General features: G+C 31.2%; 1 protein-coding gene across 1 annotated transcript; it reads left to right on the top strand.

Annotated features, from left to right (window-relative positions):
• Positions 1-1,922: 1,922 nt before the first annotated feature.
• On the top strand, positions 1,923-3,746 carry LOC128550689 (techylectin-5B-like). The gene has a single exon (XM_053530232.1). The coding sequence runs from the start codon at positions 2,033-2,035 to the stop codon at positions 3,425-3,427; it is 1,395 nt and encodes a 464-aa protein (XP_053386207.1). The 5' UTR covers positions 1,923-2,032; the 3' UTR covers positions 3,428-3,746.
• The last annotated feature ends 19,025 nt before the right edge of the window (positions 3,747-22,771 follow it).

The following is a 22,771-nucleotide window of genomic DNA, read 5'->3' as shown; positions in this document are numbered from 1 at the left end:
ATAAGGATAAACGCTTTGTCTGACATTTCACTCAGCGTTGCACAATCAGCAGAGTGAAAAAGATAGATACCCTCTTCCAATCAGGCAGAGTGTTGCACAAATCTTTCATCTTGACAAATTATCTATAATGTGTTTGCAAACTTAAGTCACTGGTCAGTCAAGGTCAACGATTCGTTTTTAGTACGGCATTCGCCGAGAAACATTTTGAAGGGATGAGAGCTTGGAAATGTGTATGTTTGTATGTGTGTGGGGGGATCTATGTATGTCTGTGTGTGCGTGTGTGCGTGTGTGCGTGGGTGCGTGCGTGCGTGCATGCGTGCGCGCGCGCGCGCGCGCGTGTGTGTGTACGTGTCTGGCGGCGGGATGTTTGAGGGGAACGAAGATACCATATGAGATGCAAGATATAAATAGGCGTAGAAAATGTAACATGCAAATTAGGGGAGGGGAACAGTGTGTGGTCAAACGGGGGGTGTAGGAGGAGGCAACCAGGTAGGGGGTAAGATGGAATCTAAAACGAAATCTAGAGTTGTTTCCTACATAACTTATGAGTGTAACTTCCTCACAAAACGCAGACGCGAAAAATACCTAATCGTCAATATACGAGGGTTGTTCACAAAGTATACAGACTGATCCTATTGACACTTGCGAAAAAAGACGTCTGAAATTTGAGGCATTTTTGAAAAATAATGTATCTTGAGTAGCCTAAGGTATACGCATAGCGGCCCACGCCAGAGGCGCTTCATAACGTTCACTTTACAATACTTTTTCTATCTTTTATTTATATAAGCATACTTACCATCTTTTCTCATTATAATTCAGGGTATCATTTAAAGAATACAAATATTCATTTTCAGCAACATAACAATCTCGGTTTATAACGTAAAAATACATTTAGATGAAACATGTAGAAATTTGACATTTAATTTCTCTGGAAATCATAACACAATCTATCTTTAGGTGTATTATGCCTTATCAAGTTATGATTATTGATCATTGATGGTTGAGCGATATTTCAAGGTAGGTAAACTTAAAGTTTTGTTTTTCTACACAAATTCAGAAGTATCTGTCGGTGTTTACCCAAGTTAACGCAGTATATAATGTTTCGCTAAGATTTCTAGATGCTCTTGTGATGTCATTTTTAAGTCAGATCTTGTGTGGCTGTCCGAGACAAAACTCATTTAACATTTATAGAGACTTCATTTAAATGTTATTAATCATATTCCCGAAGTTGAGGTGATTTTCTATTGCAGAAATGTTTGCAGTTATTGATGGTTGGTGCCCCGCCATGCATTATTGAACATGAATAGGGACACCTACCTTTCTTAAGCCAGCTGGATGGCTCCTTACATGAAGAATTTAACGCCCCGAGTGAGTCTCAGCACCTCATCGGCCACGGCAAAAAGTAAAGAAAATTAAAGTTTCTTGTTTAACATGGGTGGTCGACGAAGGACCCCACCTGGAATGGATGGAACAACTTATTTCCAGCCTATCCCACGGCAGGTGTCACATTTACCTCCCCAACATCCAACCTAGGCCGATACTGCTGGAAACAGCATCAATTTAAGTAAATCAGTCAACACTGAACATTAGCCGGGATATCAGCCGCGACCGGGAATCGAACCCGTATCGCTGGCGTTGTAGTCAAGCCTGCTAACCAATGCGCCACTGACTTCCTGAGGAGGTCCCATTGTTAATAAATAATCTCTAACTTCACCCTGTGTGTCGTCATTCTGTTTTAAAATTATGATATACTGTTGCTAGGAGACACGTTACTGGTTATAACGGTACCAGTTACCATAAACTACAGATAATGAGAACAAAGCTGTAGCACCAGTCTACGTTTTTTTTTGAACAGCCCTCGTATTTCTCTACCAGTATAAAACGTGTCTGTTTTGCAGGTTTAGGTGATTATTCATCCTGATTTCGATCATGGTTGCCAAAATGTTATAATATGCAAGCATGATGTGATTTTGCTCAGATGTTAGAATAATTGGTGGCTGTATATACATGTAATAGCATACAGTAGGAAGCGATGGAGAAACTTGTGATATATTTCGTGTTCATAGTATTTTCTGGTGTAGACAAAATTCTGGCATATACATTAAAACATACAATGGACAGATTAGATTACGTGGAAGACAGACTTAACGCGGAAAGTTCACGGCTTAATGCGGAAAGTAAAGTCAGAAAGAAAGAGTTCAATATTTTGTTGAACAAACTTGGACACATTGAAACAATGCTGCATGACGTGATTGAAATGAAAGAAACAAAAAGTGACACTTTTAGATTTAAAGACGAAACTGGAACTGTATCTGGTGACAAAATGAAAACATTACTTAACGCCTTCAAGGAAGAAAAAGTTCAGAACATTAGATTTCGACGAGAAATATCTTACGATATGCACAAACAAACTGAACACCTAAAGAAAGCTTATGAACGTAATGAAAACAGCCTGAATAATATTTCAAGAGAGGTTGAACTGCTAAAAGAGGAAGTAGTAAATCAACACGTTGATTCAAAGGAAACGGCAAAGCATTTCAGACAAAATATAGAAGAACATATTCAAGACCTGAGGCCTCCTGTAAACTTTACGAAAGAAACTGTTGAAACGATTTCATTGAATGTTGAAACCCTTAAAGAACAGATTGCCAATATATCGGTAAACCTACAAAACGGTATACATTTTCAAAACACGTGTCCCGGCAATGCACTTGAGGAAAAGCTAGAGGTGACCAGTGTTCAACCAGTCAAACGGTACAAATCGTGTTTGGATTTATACAATAATGGCTTTAAGTCTAATGGAGTTTTCGACATAGAAATACATCAATCCAAAAATGATAAAATAGTGGCACCAGTTTACTGCGACATGACCACTGTCAGTGGAGGTTGGACTGTATTCCAACGACGTCAAGATGGATCTGTCGACTTTTATCGTGACTGGAATGATTATAAATACGGATTCGGCGAACTGGATGGTGAATTCTGGCTTGGCAATGAGTACGTTAACATTCTTACCAATGACGATGAAACACATGAGCTAAGGATTGATCTTGAAGACCATGAAGGGAACCGTGCCTATGCAAAATATAGTAAATTTAAGGTAGGTCCAGAGAGCACAAACTACAAGCTTGAAGTGAGTGGTTATTCCGGTGATGCTGGTGACTCGCTGTTCAAACCTGGTAGTAATGGTCACATACATAACGGAATGCAGTTCTCTACAAAGGACAGGGATAATGACCAATGGAGTAGTGGTAACTGTGCATCCAGCTGGAATGGTGCATGGTGGTTCAACGCTTGCTTTGCTTCACACTTGAACGGTTTATATCGTACACAATCAAGATGCAGTACATTTGCGGGATGTATTGTGTGGTCTGCGTGGAAAGATTATTTCCACAACATAAAATTTACTGAAATGAAACTACGATAAAATAGCAAAAACATATACATGTACTTCAGACTTATATCACAAGAAGATACTTTTAGATCATTCTGACCAGAAAATACTGATGTAATTGATTTTCTATTTTACAGTCAGAATGAGAACAAAAGACATAAGCTGTGTTCTCTGTACGTGTTGGAAAACGAACTATAGTTAGAATAGTGGAGGTCTGAGTTAAATAGGGATTTCCGCGACAGCAATGATATCTTGTATATATTTTATAAAATGAAAACAACTAAGATGAATGTAATTGCTATAGACCGTAAGAATCCAGCTACTTTTTTGTGAAATAAATTGCTTCAAGCGAGATCTTTGCAAACTACTTTACCCGCTTACTGTGAAATCATTAATATTCGTGGGGGACTAATTTTCGTGGATTTCGTGGTTGAGTTAATCCACGAAATTTAATCTCAACGAATAAGTAAAATTCCCATTCATTTTATGATCAAAAGTTGAAATCCACGAATTCATATCCCGACGAAATTGTAGTTTTGACTAAAACCACGAAATTTCATGCCCACGAAATTAAATGATTTTACAGTATATCATTAACTACAGGCAGACATATTCAGTAAATAATGCATGGAATCGACTGTGTTCTCTCAAACTTCATATGAATATAAAACTTGAAAATATAGTATAAAGTAAGCATAATCCGACAATATTAATTGTCATATATCTGAATCTCGTAGAATAAATATTAGCAGTAACGAAATTATTTTATGAATTAATGACAACCTGTGGGTAACTTTATTAAAACGGCAACGTTGCTTTCTTTCTAAATACAAATTATGATATTAAAAAGTTTGACAAGTTAAATAATTCCAGTCTTACAACTATCTTGAAATGTGCAAATCTTTATTTTCATGGGCAGACAGATAAAAAACAAGCACACAAACCCATTTATTTCATCAACTCAGCCACTGACAAAAGTGAATTGAGAATGCAGGCGGTGACTTCTTAGCGCAGGCAAAGATGTACATTGTACTAGATCTCGGTCACGTCCGCCCAGCGCGTACCAGCGCAAAAAATATCGAACAAATAAAGGAGCTAGCTAAATTGTCCCGCTCATTAACGTGACAGAAGTTTGAAAATGCCAATCAATGTTTGTTGTTCCATGATACAAAACAGATAGAGGAACTGTTGACTCGAATAATTACGTAATTTCTCGCAAACAGTGTTTATTTACGACTGAGAGAAGTTTCATCAATATCTACATTGCAGATACGTTATCTTTTCCAGAAAGGTCATCTTCGCATAGACTCCCACCAATAAAACTAAGTCTATTGAAAATCACGCACATGACTCTATATTTTTCATTTTCCGAATTATCTAAGTCTATTTTAAAAATCCTATGCCAGTGAATTATTGATCACACATTCAAGACATAAACAGAATAAATGAACAACAAGCATATTTGAGCCGTGCCATGAGAAAACCAACATAGTGGCTTTGCGACCAGCAGTCTGGTCAGGATCCATGCTGTTCGCTAACGGTTTCTCTAATAGCAATAGGCTTTAAAACAGCGGATGCGCAGGCTGGTCTGGATCTACGCTGGTCGCAAAGCCACTATGTTGGTTTTCTCATGACAAGACTCATTTGCTTTGTAATATAAGTTCATGTCTAGATATTTATTTAAAAAGGTGATAAACACAGCTTTACGAAAACTAAAATTATTAAAAAAAAACGCGTGTTTCTCAGCTAATTCCTTTTCTATTATATGTGATTTTCCAAATGTCAAAAAAACAGTATTAACATGTTTTTTAATGGTATTTCTAACCAACATTTATAGATGAAACTAAGCAAATTAATTGAAAAATGTTGCTTTTATTAGGACTTAAAAGATTGAAAAGAAGCAGAAATTCTAAATCCAGAAGTGAGAAGGAAGAAATTATAACAAGATTTTAGTTTTTAAAAAGACAGTCGTGTCATCTTATTACAATGCGAGTCTATGTTGATCCAAGATGACAATAACTAACAGGCGTTTTTTTTTTGAGAAACAAGTTTAAAAGTTCTCATTTAAATCAATGAAAACTTAAAAATAACCGGTAAAATAAATGTGTTCTTGATGGCACATTTTATTTTTAGCTTACAAATTTCTTGTAAAATCATAATAATATCTTATTAGTGAGTCAACATTTTGTTAATTTTGTTTGATTTGTTATTTTACCAGGTGAAACAGAAACCATCTCCCCGAATATATGCAAGTATAGTACACATGTAGTTAGTAACATCGCTCGCTCTTTTTACACTCAACTACGGTTTTGAATCATATCTTCAAATATTGGTACATTTTTCCCCCAATATACATAATAAAGCAATAAACTGATAAATAAATGAAACAAATAAATGCAAACTTAGCAATGCATCACTTCTTTTAAAGTAAAACAGAAAGTGCCTCACATTTTTTTTGCAGACGTAATGTCACTCATTCTTAGTGAGACTTTTCGGAAATTATTTTTGTGTCAAAAATGAATACAGATAAGGGGTTATGTCTTTAGAGCGTTATTAGGTTGATTTCTAACATCACTGACCATGTTTAAAGCATAGAAATTGCAGTTTTGCAAATTTTTGTTAAAAAGTTGAAAAAAAAAATATCTTAGGAAAAAAGGTAAAACCACAGAAAAGATTAACTAAATTTCACATATGTATACAGTATTTTTAGTTGTATCAGTAACAAAAATAATCGACATGACTTTCCAGTTATGTCAGCAGATCGTCGTGCGAATAACGAAAATAATCGACACAACCGTCGTGCGAATAACGAAAATAATCGGCCCGACGGCGTGCGGATAAGGAAAATTATCGGCACGACCGTCGTGCTGATAGCCTCAGTCTACACCAGGAGAGACAACTCCAATAGCTCAGATTTGAATTTTGACAGATATATGCCTTTTTTAGCTTATAATTTTTTTTTTGGTTAAAAATTTTGATAAAGCCAAATATTTCTGTTATTATCAAAGCTTTTGACTTGAAACTTGAAATAGGTCTTTATTATCACAGTCTACGCCAGGTAAGAATCCACGTAACTCTGTTTGAATTGTGACAGATTTATGCCCCTTTTTTACTTAGAATTGTTTGGTTAAAGGTTTTGATTAAGTCAAATATTTCAGTTGCTGTCAAAGCTTTTGACTTGAAGCTTAAATAGTTATTTACTATCAAAGTTTACATCATGAGAAATAACACCCATAACTCTGATTTGAATTTTGACAGAGTTATGCCGCTTTTTCACTTAGAATTTTTTTGTTAAACTTTTGCTTAACGTCCAATCTCTCTGTTGCCATCAAAGCTATTGATCTGAAACTTGTAGTGGTTATTTACTGTCAAAGGCTACACAATAAGAAACAATCCCCATAACTCTGTTCAGAATTTTGACAGCTTTATGCCCCTTTTGCTGGCAAGGCTCTAATTCAGAGTTAAACACTTAGAAAGGACGAGCGTGCTGTCTTACGGACAGTTCTTGATTTTAAGTTGTAACTGAATTTTAGTCCATTGATTTGCTACTTACACAGTAGTTTGTAGCATCACTTATGTTTTATTTTAACTTAGGATACAAATAACTTTTAGTTTTAATTGCATTTTAGTCCTTGGATTTGCAACTCGCTCGGCAGCTTGTCTATCTTACCATCATATTAATTTAATACATATCCCACTGATTAACAGGCAGTGGCACGGAATGTATTTCACTATGTAGATCAGATTGCCGGTGTTAAGTGAATTCATCAGGACAATATGAAATATGTGAATGTCTTGTAACATACAACTACACTAACCAAGCTAGATGAAAACTAACTTGTGGGTCTATTCATCTGGTACTAGCCTTTGTCTGTTTGGCCATTGGAAATGTTGGCCCTGCTTAATCCAGGTTGTTGTGCCCCAAATATTAGTTTTCTCGCAAACAATCTGAAATGGTTATTTTTAGTTTTAATAAGTCATTTTATCTTGTTTTATGGTACTAAATTGTAGAAAAACGATATTGATGTGAAAGCTATGTGATCTGAAGAGACTGATTGTCAGATAATGCACCCTTTCCTGGTTGAAAGGAAATGCAAATAAGACGTTAAATAATATTCAGCAGTTTATATATGCTTAACATTTAATAAGTACACTTATATCATTAAGCAGAAATTATTTTTTTTTTACTTTTTTTACTTTTTTTATTTTTTTTTCATTTAGCACGATTTCTTGGAACAATTATCAGCCATATATGTTTTTGATTTTGTAGAGAAAAAATCGTCCAATTCCCTTTTCCATAATGCAAAAACAAAGGTATTGTGTCGGTAATAACAGATAACCTTAACAAGTTCATATAGCCTGAGTAAAAGATACCTACACTTAAAGTTTTATGATAATTCTTTCGTCTTTGCCTATCAGACAGTCAGTCCCTTTTAACTTACATATAGAAAACATTTTACTTTTTTATATGGGTAGATCGCTGTTACGTCAATGGAAAGTTTCGATGCTGTTGAGTTTGATTTGCCCGTCGATGCTTTGGTTACGTCACTGCTTTTGTGTTGGTGGCGTGGGCGCCTTGGGGTAAATGATGGTCAACAATATGGATACTTCCAAACTAAACATCTTGATGTACAAATTCATGTTTTATACTGTTTTAGTGTCTCATAAGTCAGTAATGGCTGGATGTATAACTGTTTTAACGTGACTGTTTTATACATTTTGTAAAATGCTATGCATGTTTTACATGTGACACTTTAATAAAGTATAAAGTTGTAAAGTTGTAAGTTGTGTTTACGAATCGGATAGAAATATCCGTCCCTAGGTCACTTGCGAACTGGGCGGTAACGAGGCTTGCTTACTGATAATATTTTCTTGCATACCGTATTCATGTAAGCTTTTTATTGTGACAGATTATTTTTCTTGCATATAATAGAATAAATAAAGCAAAGTTCCACATTAGTGTCATCGTTTGTAGCGTCGTGGTATGTTCTAACCGTAAAATAACTTATTTTTAATAAAAAATATACTTTAAGGAACGGAGAGAAACTGTCAAGGTACCTGATTTTACGTTTTTTACATAAATAATATTTTATAATAAATGCATGAATCGCTAGTTCTCATTAACAGCACGAGAGTCATCTGGCATGGGGGTGCCAGACGTGTTTTGTCGGCATGTGAAAAATCATCGGAAGCGCCTATCTGGTGTGCAAGAATGATGAATCTTTACGAAACGCACTAGCATAATTATGTTCCTGACTGGATTTTAATTTAGTTTTTAAAAGCTGCCTCCATTATGTGTATAAATGCTCTCTGGTCTAAACAATTTTGATATAAATACCATATAAAACATGTTTAACATCTATTGATAGATATGTCTGGTTAAAAAATAAAATGTGCCCTAGAAATATAATGCGGGCTGTACGTTTAGGGGTCTCTCCCTAAGGTATATGTAAAACTTCACAAAGCTGTTGTACTGGTATCATATTACAACTCCCTATTCCTAAGGGGAATTTGTCAACTTAGCATAATTTTGAGTAGAAGTTTCAGAAGAGCTGGCAAACCTCAACGTTAAAATGGAACCCCCCACCCACTGATTTCGAATCACTTTTCTTTACTTCATTATGGGTTCGAATAATATATTTGTTTTTATTTTGACGAAGTAACCTTGTTAACTTAAAGCAGGTAAACGATTATAACAAGTCGCCTACCGTTGCTTGAAAAAACAATGACAAAGTTTCTTATTTTGCCAACTATTGTCTTCAGCAGCATGATAGTGGGCATGAAACACATGACATACTACAGTTCCAGCCTCTAATCTAACATTTTTTTTTCTACTAAAAATATAATATAATTATAATGGTTACAACAGTTACAGCGGTATTACGATATCTTCATTTTTATAAACGTTTAATAATTTATTATATCTACAGATAAAACTCCAAAAATATTACGATTCAATAGCTTTTTTTTTCAGTTTTAAAAGTCTTTTCAACTGTCAAGTGTTGATTCTTATTTATGTTAATTTCTAGTGTTTACCACTTTGAGATGTTTAATTTTGCCTGAATGATCCGTACTGCACCGAAAATCATATGCAGATTAATGTTAGAGCAAATCGTGTCTTTCTATCAAAGTTAAAAATCATTATATTTCAGTTCAAACCCCGTTACCAGAATTTCGTCCGTCATAAAATTCTCTGTTTCTTGGTTATATAATAGGGTTATTATAACAGTAGCTTGATCTGGGATGCAGTATTCGGCTCGAGTGGATTTTGCCAGATCGGATCTCACGAGGCGCGCAAGCGCCGATTGTGATCCGACCTTGCAAAATCCACGAGAGCCGAATACAAAGTCCCAGATCTAGCTACTGTTATAATGACCCTTTTATTATATACTTTTACCATTTTTATTCTTGTTTTGTTCTTGAACGAAATCTTCAATGTTTATCGATATTAAATGGAACATAGTGAAGTTTTTATATGCGCTCTTTGTAGAATTGTGTCGGGCCATGCATATTAATGAAAATAGTCCGGCAGCATACAATACGGAAGGTACAATACGGAATTCAAAAGATACAATACGGAATTTTTGTCTGTCTGTTCATATTCAATTGTGAAATACAAGCAGATTTTTACAGAATTTATATAGGTATATAATAAAATTGCATACGTAATTTAAGAATTACATTGTTTCTTGGCTAAACCCGGATACTAGAATTTCATACGTCATATTAAAAGTATAAAATATCATAGTAAAATGTTAAGCATGAATTATGATATAAAAACGACTGTTACGTTGATCAAATGGCATACATACGTATGAGAAATAAATAAAATATGTAAAAAGATCCCTATGGAAGCATAGAATGCAACCCAAAAGAATAATAACAGACATAAACGACGTCGACGTCAAAGCTTTATTACATTAGGTTATTTAAGAAATAATATATCTCACCCAGTGATTTGTCGTTGAATAAATCATTGTTTGGAGTTCAGATGCGAAGGAATTATATCACGAGGGCGCAGCCCGAGTGATATAATAATACGCATCTTAACGACAAACAATGATTTATTCAAGAGCAAATCACTAAATGAGATATATTATTTCGATTCTAACACGATACCACGGATTTTTAAGTACATCCTTGATCACATTCATTAAATATTTGCACGTTTTCAATCGGTTTCTTTTCCAGCGCGCCGCTATGCCGTTTGACGCCATGACGTAATAATTGTGACGTCAGAACAGTGATTTGTTGAAAAATAATTCACTGTTTTCTGCCATCTTTGTTTAATAGGAAAATGAATCGGATCGTGTTAGAATATCATTTTTATGTAATGGCTTTATTACACTCCCGGGACGTCAAACATGTAATAAAAGTCTTTCCTAGGACCTTGCAAAAACAGTTTAAATTATATCTATGATTTATCTTTTATAGCTTTATTCTGGTAAATTTCATGTTGTTTTAGACTCATTTCCGCTCACTCTAGATGATACAGGAAATGTAGTGGATCCGTAATGACAGTCGGCAATTTCCGTTCTTTTCCGGTATCTCCGTACGCGATTCCGGCATTTTCCGGTTTTGCCTAAATCGCATACAGAGGACATCTAATCTCACGGAAATAGCCGATTGCCATTTCGGCAATTTCCGTTTGTTTACGAATTCTTCGTACGTTATTGCGGCATTCTCCCATATAAAAGTTGTATTTTTGTCGAATTTAAAGTGTTTTTTTCACCCTTTAGTTTCATATATTGTTACATGTTTACTTTTAAAACACAAAATCTGTCACAATGCTCTAGTTCCAAATGCTAATCGGTAAAACCTGACAGGATCTATGTCACAGTCTGTCCGCCGCCATGTGTGTGTGTGTGTGTGTGTGTGTGTGTGTGTGTGTGTGCGTGTGTGTGTGTGTTCGAGTTTAACGTCTTTTTCAACAATTTTTCAGTCATACAAACGACGGTGTCTACTTGTAGCAGTGAGCACAATGCCCAACATTATGGTGCTGCCTCACTGGAATATCACGCCGTAGACACGTGGCATGATACCCCACCCAGTCACAGTATACTGACACTATACTGACACCGGGCTGACCAGTCCTAGCACTATCCCCTTAATGCTGAGCGCCAAGCGAGGAAGCTGCTAGTACCATTTTTACGTCTTTCGTATGACGTGGCCGGGGATCGAACCCACGACCTCCCGCACTCGAAGCGGACGCTCTACCACTAGGCTACCGAAGCGATGAACTGTAATCTATATAAATGTTAGAACTGTGGTGGCATGTAGTACTTAAAAAGTACCAAATAAAGTTCTTAAAATGATATTTGTAGTTCCCTTTCGTAAAAATAAAAAAAGAAAATAAAAAGAAAAATAACAGACACATAATATGACGTTTTCTTCTCTTTAATAACGTTTGTCAAGGATATATCATCCTATTTTGTACAAAACCGTTCCATTATCAGTACAAGAGTATGTGATACGAATTAACATGACGCGCATTCATCATGGTATATCTGTGTTGTGTTTCATTTATAGAATACGAGAGCGCATGTTTTTGATGTTTTTTAATTTTGAAGCCGGATCTGGGAAATGTTGCAATTGAACTTTTGCCAAATGAATAAGAAATCCTTCAAAATAACGCTGATGTTTTGCACAACAAGCATTCTTGGAATGTATTTACACATAGTTTTCTCGGAAAATATCTTAACGTTCTGCTTAATTCTTAGAAACCATCAGGTGTTGTTTTTTTCGAATTAATAAAGCACTTTACAAAGTTCTAGTAACCGGGTTTAAAATAAAAACACGGCTTCGTTTGGTCTTGGAAGCGCCCTATATAATGTTGGAATAATTTTTGACTCAACTCATTTGTATGGATTTGTTTGACTAATTATATAAATGTATTCATCACTTTCAAAGGCAGCTCGAGGTATTGAGCGGAAAACATTTTTCTAGTTTTAATTACAGTGACCTTGACCCTGACCCAAGTGACCACCACGTATATTCCCAACCTTTTTTTGTCGATAAAAACTACCCAAACTAAAGATATTGAATGGAAGCCATTTTTCTATTTTTAGTAAAAGTGACCCCAAATATCCAAAGCTTAATCTTCACAACAGCTTGATGGACACCAACTTTGGTGACAGTAATTGATCAAAAGTAATTGGTCAAATTGAGAAAAAATATTATTGTAAATATGACCTTGACCCATTTACATTAAAATGGCCTTTTTATCACAAAAATAATAATCTCATTGGGATTTTAATAAAGCGCCGCCCTTCTGTTTCACAGCATAAAAAGCAGCTTTTTGCCCAACGCTTAAGACAACTGCACCACAGTTGAATTTACTGAGTATGAATATCAAGCAAGATTTTTTTGGCCTTGAAATTGACCCAACTGACCCCATATACAATGCCAACCTTGATGTTTCTATAAGCTACATATAAGCTAAGTTTAACCTCTAAACATCAATGCAAACTAAGTTACTGATGATATAAGTGCACCTAAACTAAAAATATTGCGTGGATGCCATTACTTTTTTTCGTAACAGTGAGAGCGACTCCAAATATCATCAGAGGCTAAGTTTTGTGACAGTAGATAAGTCCAACCTAAATTATGAACCGAAAACCACATTTTCATGATCAAATTGAGAATAAATCCATTTTTAGTAACTGTTACATTGACCTTGACACAAAAGTGGATCTCAGTGGGTTTGAATCACTGCTATTCCTTTCCACAGCATAAAAAGTAGATGTGGCTAAACGCTCAAGAGGATTACACTAGGGTACAATGTTCTAATTAAGAAGATTATTTAAGCAGATCTATTGTTAATTCTCGCTTATGCTTCACATGTATACAAAATTTGTCATGTAGATATGTTGGGTTTTATTTTTTCTCTACTTCATATTAAGGATAATATGGTGTAATAGCCATGTTTCATAACTTGTAGCTGGATGGTAATATTTAAATGAAATTTGGTCACTTTAAAGACATTCAAAATTAAAAACGTTTCACCGAGAGATTTTTCGAATTTTATCATTTTTGGGGGAGATAATCAGTATTTAAGTTAACATTGATGCCTATGGGGAAATATATAATTTCTTTGATTATGAGAATCTGAGCTTGAGTTTCAAGAAAATTTTGCGGTAGAAAGCTGCATTTTTTTTATTCTGATACAAATATCAAAAAGAAATCTTAAATTCCCCGTAAGGAAAAGGAGAAAATTCTATTTTTTCTAGTTTTCAGGGGGGATAACTCATGGAAAACCAAAAATTTCAGGGGAGGTTATCTAAAGGAAATTTTTGAGAACTTCTGTCAGTATATAACTTGTCAATTTGCACCTTGTTTCTATCGTTTGACTTTTTCAAAGCTTACATTATCAAGTTGTATGTACGCTTTTGGTGAAATTGAGGTCTATTACGGGTAGTCATCCTTAAAGAAATATGTTTTCGATAAATACCCGCCGTATCATTATGATCCGTATCTATATGTGCATTAATACAAATATAATCTATATTTGCGCTTTTTGTCACGTTGCCGTTCGCGTCAAACGGACGTGACGTCGTTTGTATTGTACGTTGTTATTTCTGACGAAGGCATAAAGGTCGAAACTAGTAAAGAATGTGTTGTCTTAGTAATTTTAAATCCATTTAAAGATTATTTACGATAATCCCAACCTTTATACTGAGCTTGAACTTGATCCCATATATAACCCCAACCTTTATACTGAGCTTGAACTTGATATATAATCCAAACCTTAATACTTAGCTTGAACTTTATCCCATATATAATCCCAACCGTTATACTTAGCTTGAACTTTATCCCATATATAATCCCAACCGTTATACTGAGCTTGAACTTGATCCAATATATATTCCCAACCTTTATACTGAGCTTGAACTTGATTCCATATATAATCCCAACCTTTATACTGAGCTTGAACTTGATCCCATATATAATCCAAACCTTAATACTGAGCTTGAACTTTATCCCATATATAATCCAAACCTTTATACTGAGCTAGAACTTGATCCCATATATAACTCCAACCTTTATACTGAGCTTGAACTTGATATATAATCCAAACCTTAATACTGAGCTTGAACTTCATCCCATATATAATCCCAACCGTTAAACTGAGCTTGAACTTGATCCAATATATATTCCCAACCTTTATACTGAGCTTGAACTTGATTCCATATATAATCCCAACCGTTAAACTGAGCTTGAACTTGATCCCATATATAATACCAAGCGTTAAACTGAGCCTGAACCTGATCCCATATATAATCCCAACCTTAATACCGAGCTTGAACTTGATCCCATATATAATACAAACCGTTATACTGAGCTTGAACTGGATCCCATATATAGATCTAATCTAAACCTTTATACTGAGCTTGAACTTTGTCCCATATATAATTCCAACCTTTGTTCTGAGCTTGAACTTGATGCCATATATAATCCAAACCTTAATTCTGAGCTTCAACTTTATCCCATATATAATCCCAACCCTTAAACAGAGCTTGAGCTTGATTCCATATATAATCCCAACCGTTAATTTGAGCTTGCACTTGATCCCATATATAATCCCAACATTAATACTGAGATTGAACATGATCCCATATATAATCCCAACCGTTAAACTGAGCTAGAACTTGATCCCATATATAACTCCAACCTTTATATTGAGCTTGAACTTGATATATAATCCAAACCTTAATACTTAGCTTGAACTTTATCCCATATATAATCCCAACCTTTATACTGAGCTAGAACTTGATCAACTCAAATTTTATTTTGTTAATAAAAAAAGTAATTGGAAAAAATTTAAAAAGATGAACTGGGGTGTAGTAATTGTTGAATTTTTTGGGACTAAAAGAAAAATTATTATATTTTTAAAAAAAATAAGTTAATTTTAAAAATTTAAAGGAAAAAAAAAAAACTTTTGTTAAGAAAAAAATATTTTCAAAAAAATTATAAGATACTTTTTTAAATTAACCAAAGTAATCCACCTTTAAAGTTATACTTTAAAGCTCTTTTCGTATGTTAAAAATAAAACTCTTTTCATGTTAGAGAAAAAAGATAATTCTATAATGGTATTTAACATTAGCTTTTTCTTAAATTAATTAAAGTTTTTTTTAAAGTTTTTATTAAAATTTAAGTTTTTTTTTTAAAATTTTAGAACCATAATTGTTAATGAATACTCGTAACGTTTTAAAAATTAATATAAAAACATCATTTATTTTAAATTTATTTGCATAATTAATAAAATAATTCTTTTTTTCTGTTATTTTTTTAAAGATAAATTTGAAGAATTAAAAATTTTTTTTTATTTTTTAGTTGTAATTTGCTTTCCTTTATCTAATTTAATTGCATCAACAAGAAAAATTTAAAAAGCAATTAAAAAATTTTTGTTACATATTACCCTTTTTTAACTAAACCAGGACTAGCATTTCAGTTTCCATTGAAATAATCCCCTATCAGTATCTTGGGGATAAAGTTTAAAAAAAATGGGGGTTTTCTTATAAATTTCCCTTTTTATTTGTTTTTCTATTTTTTTACTTTTTCATTTTATTTTTGAATATTCCCATTTATTAATTTTCCCGTTAAATTTTCATTTTTTATTGGTTAAAAAAAATTTTTAAAGTTTTTTTCATTTTTCTTTGATTATGAATTTTTTTGATTTTATACATAAATCTACAAAAGGTACTTTTTCTTGTAACATTTAATAAAAAAAAACAATAAAATCCGCGAGTTACTTGTTTTGTCTTTATATTGAAAATTGTTTGTATTTTACATTTTGGAATACTGAATTATTCTTTTTTGGGGGAGGAAGTCCAAATATCGAAATCATGTTATTTACATAAAAAAACCATGTGTTTTCCGGACCAAAGAGTCATCCAAATTTATAATTCCCCACCGCCCTTTTTTTTTAATTTTAATAAATTTTTTCTACTAAATACCCCTAAAGTTTTTTAAAATTTTTAAAATTTTTTTACCCCTTGTTAATTTTAAAAATTTGAAAAAGGTTTTTTTATAAATTTTATTTTTTTTTTTTTATAGGAATTCGTCTGAAGGGGCCGTTGTGAATCAATTGTATACCCTGACCATGCCTTTTTCCCCTTAAAAAAGATGTAATCAAAGGGATTCCTAGAAGACCAACATACCTAAAAAAACCGTCTTGTTTTTTTTTTTTTGTTAATTAATCCTCCAGATTACTAGTTTTCTTTCTTTTATTTGGTGTAAGATTTTGGGATATCATTTTCTCTTATCATTACACTGAAATAATACCATTTCCAAATATTTTTCTAAAACCAGTACTGGCAGCCCCAAAAAGCACCAAAGCCCAAAGGGGCTATATTTTTTGGGGCATTTTTTGCTGCCATTGGAAGAATTGTTTTTCCCACAAACCACTAAAGTCCCAAAAAAACCACCATTTTGCCTTGACTGGAAATTTTTTTTTTTCGAATTGTAATTCTAATCCCTTTTATTTTTAAAAGTTTTTTATTGATTATTGTGTTTTTGTTAAAAATAAAGGGAAGTTTTCCCTGTAATTGTTTTGTTTAATCTAAAAGTAGCGGTTCTATTTTTAAAGCTGGCTAAAAATTTTTTTTTCCCTCTGTAAAGGGTTTTTTATTTCAATATAATTTGATGACTTTTTTAAAAATTTATAATTTTTAAATTTTATATTTATTTTTTTTTAAACAAAACAAATTTTTTTAACAATAAAAGTTCTTTCCCAAAAGTATTTATTTTAATGTTTCCTCTCATACAATTTATAAAAACGAATATTGGCTGCTGGTGGAAAATTTAATTAGCTGTTTGTAAAATTGGGTTAGGTCACTGTAGTTACTTCCCTTTTTTTAAATTCCCAAATTAAAAAAGAATAATTTCCAAAAAAACTTTTAAAATTAATCTATTTAAGAGACTTCCGTGTTTTGTTTTTTTGTTTTTAAAAAATAATTTTTAATCATCATATATTTTTGATATATTGTGTATTCTGTTCCCGGAAAAAAAAACCCCTTCCAACTTTAAAACGACAAGAGCCAAATGCAATTTCATTTTCTGCATTAAATTTTTAAAAGTTTCTAATAAATGTGGATTATGTTCTTGTGAATTCTTTTTTCAGTCGTTTTTAAAAAAACAAATAGGTTGTGGTTTTATACACCAAAATTTTTTTTTTTAAAAATTATATTATTTTTTTTTGTGTATCATTTATTGCGTCAACATTTTTCCCCAAGTATACCATCTTCTTTTTTAAATCTTTTATATAATTAGATCAAACCAAAATTTATTAAAAATTAAACGTGGGAACCCCTAGAAATTATTTTGTTACAAATTTCCTACCTGGATCACACATTGCTCAAAAAAAATTCATAACATCTGAGCTTAGTTTATTTTAATTTTTACTTGGGGTAAAATTTGTTTTTTAACCTGAAAAAAAAGAAAAATTTTTTAATGGGAATTTAGCATTACTCTTACCACTTTGATTAATTCTTTTTTAAATTTTAAACCTTTATTATCGCAGCAGCAATAACGTTTCAAAAAAAATAAATCATTTGTTCCAGTTGATTTTGCAAACCCAGACAATTCAACCAAACTCTTTACATTTATACTTTGATAAATTATTACATCAAACTTTTTTTATTTTTTTTAAAAACCCCTAACTGTCAATTTAAAGAAGCTCATTATTAAATTAGAGCAATTTTTATCTTTCACATAATTATTTCCTCCGCTTATTTACTTTAAAACTTTTTCAAAAAAACCCTTAAAAAAAATCAAAATTGAATTCTATATTAATTGTAAAATGATATCCGTTTTTTTTTTTTGCTTACTTTTTCCTAGGGCGATTTAAAGTGTTTCTAAAGAAAAGGATTTTTTGTATCTTTTTCAAATTCTTTTGTTCTAAATGTATATATTTTATATTTTTTTATTTTTTTTTTTTTCTGAAAACAAAAAATTAAAGAATAGGTTGGGGGGGAAGTTCCAACAGAAAGTTCCCAAACCTTAAAAATATTTAACTTAATTAATATCCTCCATTTATTTTTTATTATTTTTTTATTTTTTATTTTTTTTCTTGTAATTCCTTTGCAATTAAATTTCCAACTGCCGGGAGGTTTCTTTTTAAGTTTTTAAACAATTTACTGCGCTAAAATTTTCCCAATTGTTCCCAACCTTTTTTGTTTTTATTTTAAGTGCTGTTTTCCCCTTTTCCAAAACTTTTTTTTTAGTTGCTAATTGAAGATGCGGGTAAATTGAAAACAATTTCGTTAAAGTGTCAAAGTCCTGTCCGTTATGATTTTTTCTTGTTGGCACAACATAAAAAAATATTCCCTTTTTTTTTTCAAAAACTTTCTTGTACATTATATAAAACTAAATTTTTTAATTTCTAATAAAAGTTTTAAAAATTTAGTTTAAATTAAATTTCTTTTAAATTTGTAAAATTGTTTCAACCTCATTAAAAATTAAATTTTTCTACCAAAAACTCTGTAAAATATATCTAAATTTAAATTTTTAAAATTTTTTTATTAATTTCAGAATATCAATCTTTGTGGTTTTTTTGTAAATGGATAACTCTTGTTAAATTGAGTACTTAAAAATAAATATATCACTAAATTACCATCAAAAAAGTAATTATCAATAAGCCAATGAATGTAAATTGTACCCCCAGGTTAGTTATATTTTGGGGTTGTAGTTTCCCCCTTCATTTTTTTAATTTTTTTTCTCAAATCCAAAAATGTAGAAATTTGTATTTCCCAAAACCAATAAAATTATCGTAATTGAAAAACAAAATTTTAAACTATTTAAAACAAAATTCCAAAATTATTGGGGAAAATTTTGATTATCAAAATTTATAATCACCATTCTTATTAATGTTTTTCCCCAAAATAATTATTAATATCTGTGTAAATGTAAGAACCATTTTTTAAATTTAAAAAATCTTTCCCAACTTACCATTTTTAAAACGAATTCTTTTTTTGTCTTTCATCCCAATATTTTGCCCAAAAATGGGCATAGTGTTAAATTTCCCAAAAAAACATAAGTTTTATTTTTATCTAAATAAAGAACGACTAAACTGTTTTAAAAACATCGGATATTTTATTTCTTTAAAATGTTTCAGATTAATATATTTTTTGTTCCCTTTATATATAATTTAAAATTTAAATTAAGTTTAAAACAAGAAAAAAATTTTTTAAAAAACATTTTATGTTGTTCTGGGAACCAAAGTTTTATTTTTAAAAGTTTCAATTTTTCTAATACCTTCATTTTTTTGTTCTTCTTTTTTTCCCCATTAATTTAACCCCCAAATTAACTCCAAGTCATTAACCAAATTTTTTTGGATTTTTGACAAATGTCATAACCTTGTCCCCCAATTACTTTTTTAAAAATTTATAGATCTTTAAAGATAGTAAAACCCGATTTTTGTTAAATTCTTTAAAATTTTTTTGAATATTAATGCTTTTTATTTTTTGTTATATTTTTTTTAATCAAAACAAATTAAAACATCATTACTTTTTGTTAATTATTCTTTCCATTTTCTACTTTCATTAAAATTTTTTTTTGAATAAATTTATTTTAAATTAATAATTAAAAAACCAATTTTCCCTCGGGGAAACTTTTTAAAGGGGTTTTGATTTTTATTCCTTTTTTTTTTAATTATCTGAGTCACAATCATTTTTTGATACGGGTTTACCAATATTTTTTAAAATTTTTTTTTGTCTGATTTTTTAACTCCGAAACATACTCACCCGCAGCCTAGGTTCTGATTTGAAATTTAATATTTTATTGGATATTTTTTACTTGTTTATTTTTTTAGGGTACTCTCTTTAAATTTTTGGTAACCCCTTTTCTTGTTTTTATCCAATTCTTTATCTTTGTTTATTTTAAAATTTGGGTAAAACAGTAAAACCCCCTTCTATAAAAACTCTTTATCAATATTTACATCTAAATTTTTTCAAAATTTTTTTTGATTTTTCAGAAATTTTTTTCAGTGTCTTCAAACATCATCTTTCCTCCAAAACCCCTATATTTTCGGCGGTAAATCGTGTTGGTTTTCCGGAATGTCTTAAAAAATATCTTCCGACGGGAATGGTTGTAAAGGTTGTTGTAGTCCCGGAGGGGGTAGTTTTTCCATTAACTTTGTCACCATTTTTAGATTTTCTATTTCATGTATCTTATCAGCAAAACTTTTTGGAAGTAACGCTAATTGCTCCTTAATTCCAGGTAATGCTTTTAACTGACTTGATAATTGTTCTTTTTGACTTTCTATTTTTTCAGTAATTGGTTTATAAATTTCAGTATACATATCCCGATTTGTAGCTTTTCTTATTTTTTCTCTCATTATTTCTTCTCTAAGATTTCTCATCTTTTGCCCAACTAATTTTTTTCTTATTATCATTTCATTAAGTTTTGATTGCATTTATATAATAATGTAAGATAATGTAAAATAATGTAAAATAATGTAAAATAATGTAAGATAATGTAAGATAATGTAAAATAATATAAAATAATGTATTATTATATATAAATGGAAATTCCAAATTATGATACAAAAAGTGATAAATCCAATAACTTTAAACAACGTTATCCTTTTATGCCAGATTCATGTTTTAGAATGTTAATATGTGGATCTTCTGGATCTGGAAAAACAAATACATTAATGCATATACTTCGAAAACCTCTTATATATTATGATAAATTATACTTATATGCTAAAAACTTAGAACAATCTAAATATCAAGATTTAATTAACAACTTAAACCAAATTGCAAAAAAAATTAAAGTAGATCCAAATGAAATACTTGAATATTCAGCTGATCCCAACCAAATTGGACCTTGTGAGAATCTTGAATCAGAAAAACAAAAAGTAGTAATATTTGATGATTTTGTATGTGAAGATAAAAAAGTTCAAAATGAAATAACAAAATACTTTATTCAAGGACGTCACAAAAACTGTTGTGTTATTTATTTAAGTCAGTCTTACTATAAAACACCAAAAGATATTCGAATTAACTGTTCACATTATATTTTATTTGAAAGTCCAGGTAAACGAGAAAATGATATGATTTGTAATGAACAAAATATAGATCGTGATACTTTTGCTAATGCAACAAATCAAAAATATGATTTCTTATATATTGACAAACCAAGGAAGTTTTTAAGAAAAAACTTTACTGGTAATATATAATAATTATATAATGGGAGTTTTTAATGATGTAAAACAAATAAGTGAACCTGACAGTATAAGTAAAGTTAAATTTGATATTGATTTAAGTGATTATGCTACTAAAAAACAATTCAAAAAGCTTAAAAAGGAAACGGAATCGTATCTTCACAGAAATAAGGAACTTGATAACACAATGAACAGAGCATTAGATATGGGAGGTAATGAAATAATCAACCTAGGAAATCCAGATAAACCCAACGATGCAGTTTCAAGACGATTTATGTTTAAAAAAGTTCAAAGTGTAATAGATGACTATAATCTTGAAGATATCAAATCTATAAAACAAACACTAGAAGAAGAAGTAAAGAATATTGAAGAATTAACAAAAGATTTTAAAAAGAATTCATTATTAATTAATCAATTACAAGGTAAAATTGAAGAAGAAATGAAAGCTATGACTGATTCTATTAAAGAACTTGAAGAGAAATCTGATTTGACAGATGACAATATAAAAGAAGTATTTCGAGTCAATTTAAACATTTTATACACTCAAGTTCAAGAATTAAAAGATAGTATGATTAAACATGAAGAGCTAAAAGACAAGATTATTGAAGCTGAGAAAAAGTTACAAAATATGTATCAGTTAGAAATCAGAACAGAAATAAATAAACTAAATACTGAAATGGCAAAAGGGAATCAAGATTTACTCGATACATTTTCAAATAAATTTGCAGAATATAAATCTGAATTGGAAAAGGCAGCTTCACAAAGAGGTGATGATCATGATACAGCATTAGATAACCTTAAAAAGAAAATATTTCTATAATAGATGACTTTAAAAAACAAATTCGAAATTGGATTAGTATTGTTGACAACCGTCACAATTTAAAATATGCAGAATTAAGTAATATTACAAAAAAATTACAAGAAGATATTAATGAATTTAATGATAAAATTAAAAAAAATAATAAATGATCTGGACTCTGTAGTTGAAATATCAGCTAAACAAGGAGAGTTAATTACTGCTAATACTGAAGCAATTAAGATAATTAATGATCAAATTAAAAAAATAATAAATGATTTGAACTCTGTAGTTAAAATATCAGATAAACAAGGAGAATCAATCACTGCTAATACCCAAGTAATTACTGCTAATACTAAAGCAATAACCGCTAATGTTGAAGAAATTACCACTAATACCCAAGAAATTACAAAAG

This window comes from Mercenaria mercenaria, chromosome 18 (genome assembly GCF_021730395.1).
Source record: "Mercenaria mercenaria strain notata chromosome 18, MADL_Memer_1, whole genome shotgun sequence".
NCBI lineage: Eukaryota > Metazoa > Mollusca > Bivalvia > Venerida > Veneridae > Mercenaria > Mercenaria mercenaria.
Note: the sequence above shows the minus strand (reverse complement) of the source record. Positions and strands in the feature narration are given on the sequence as shown.

Coding starts and splice junctions, on each gene's coding strand:
- LOC128550689 (XM_053530232.1), top strand. CDS start 2,033: ATGGAGAAACTTGTGATATATTTCGTGTTCATAGTATTTTCTGGTGTA.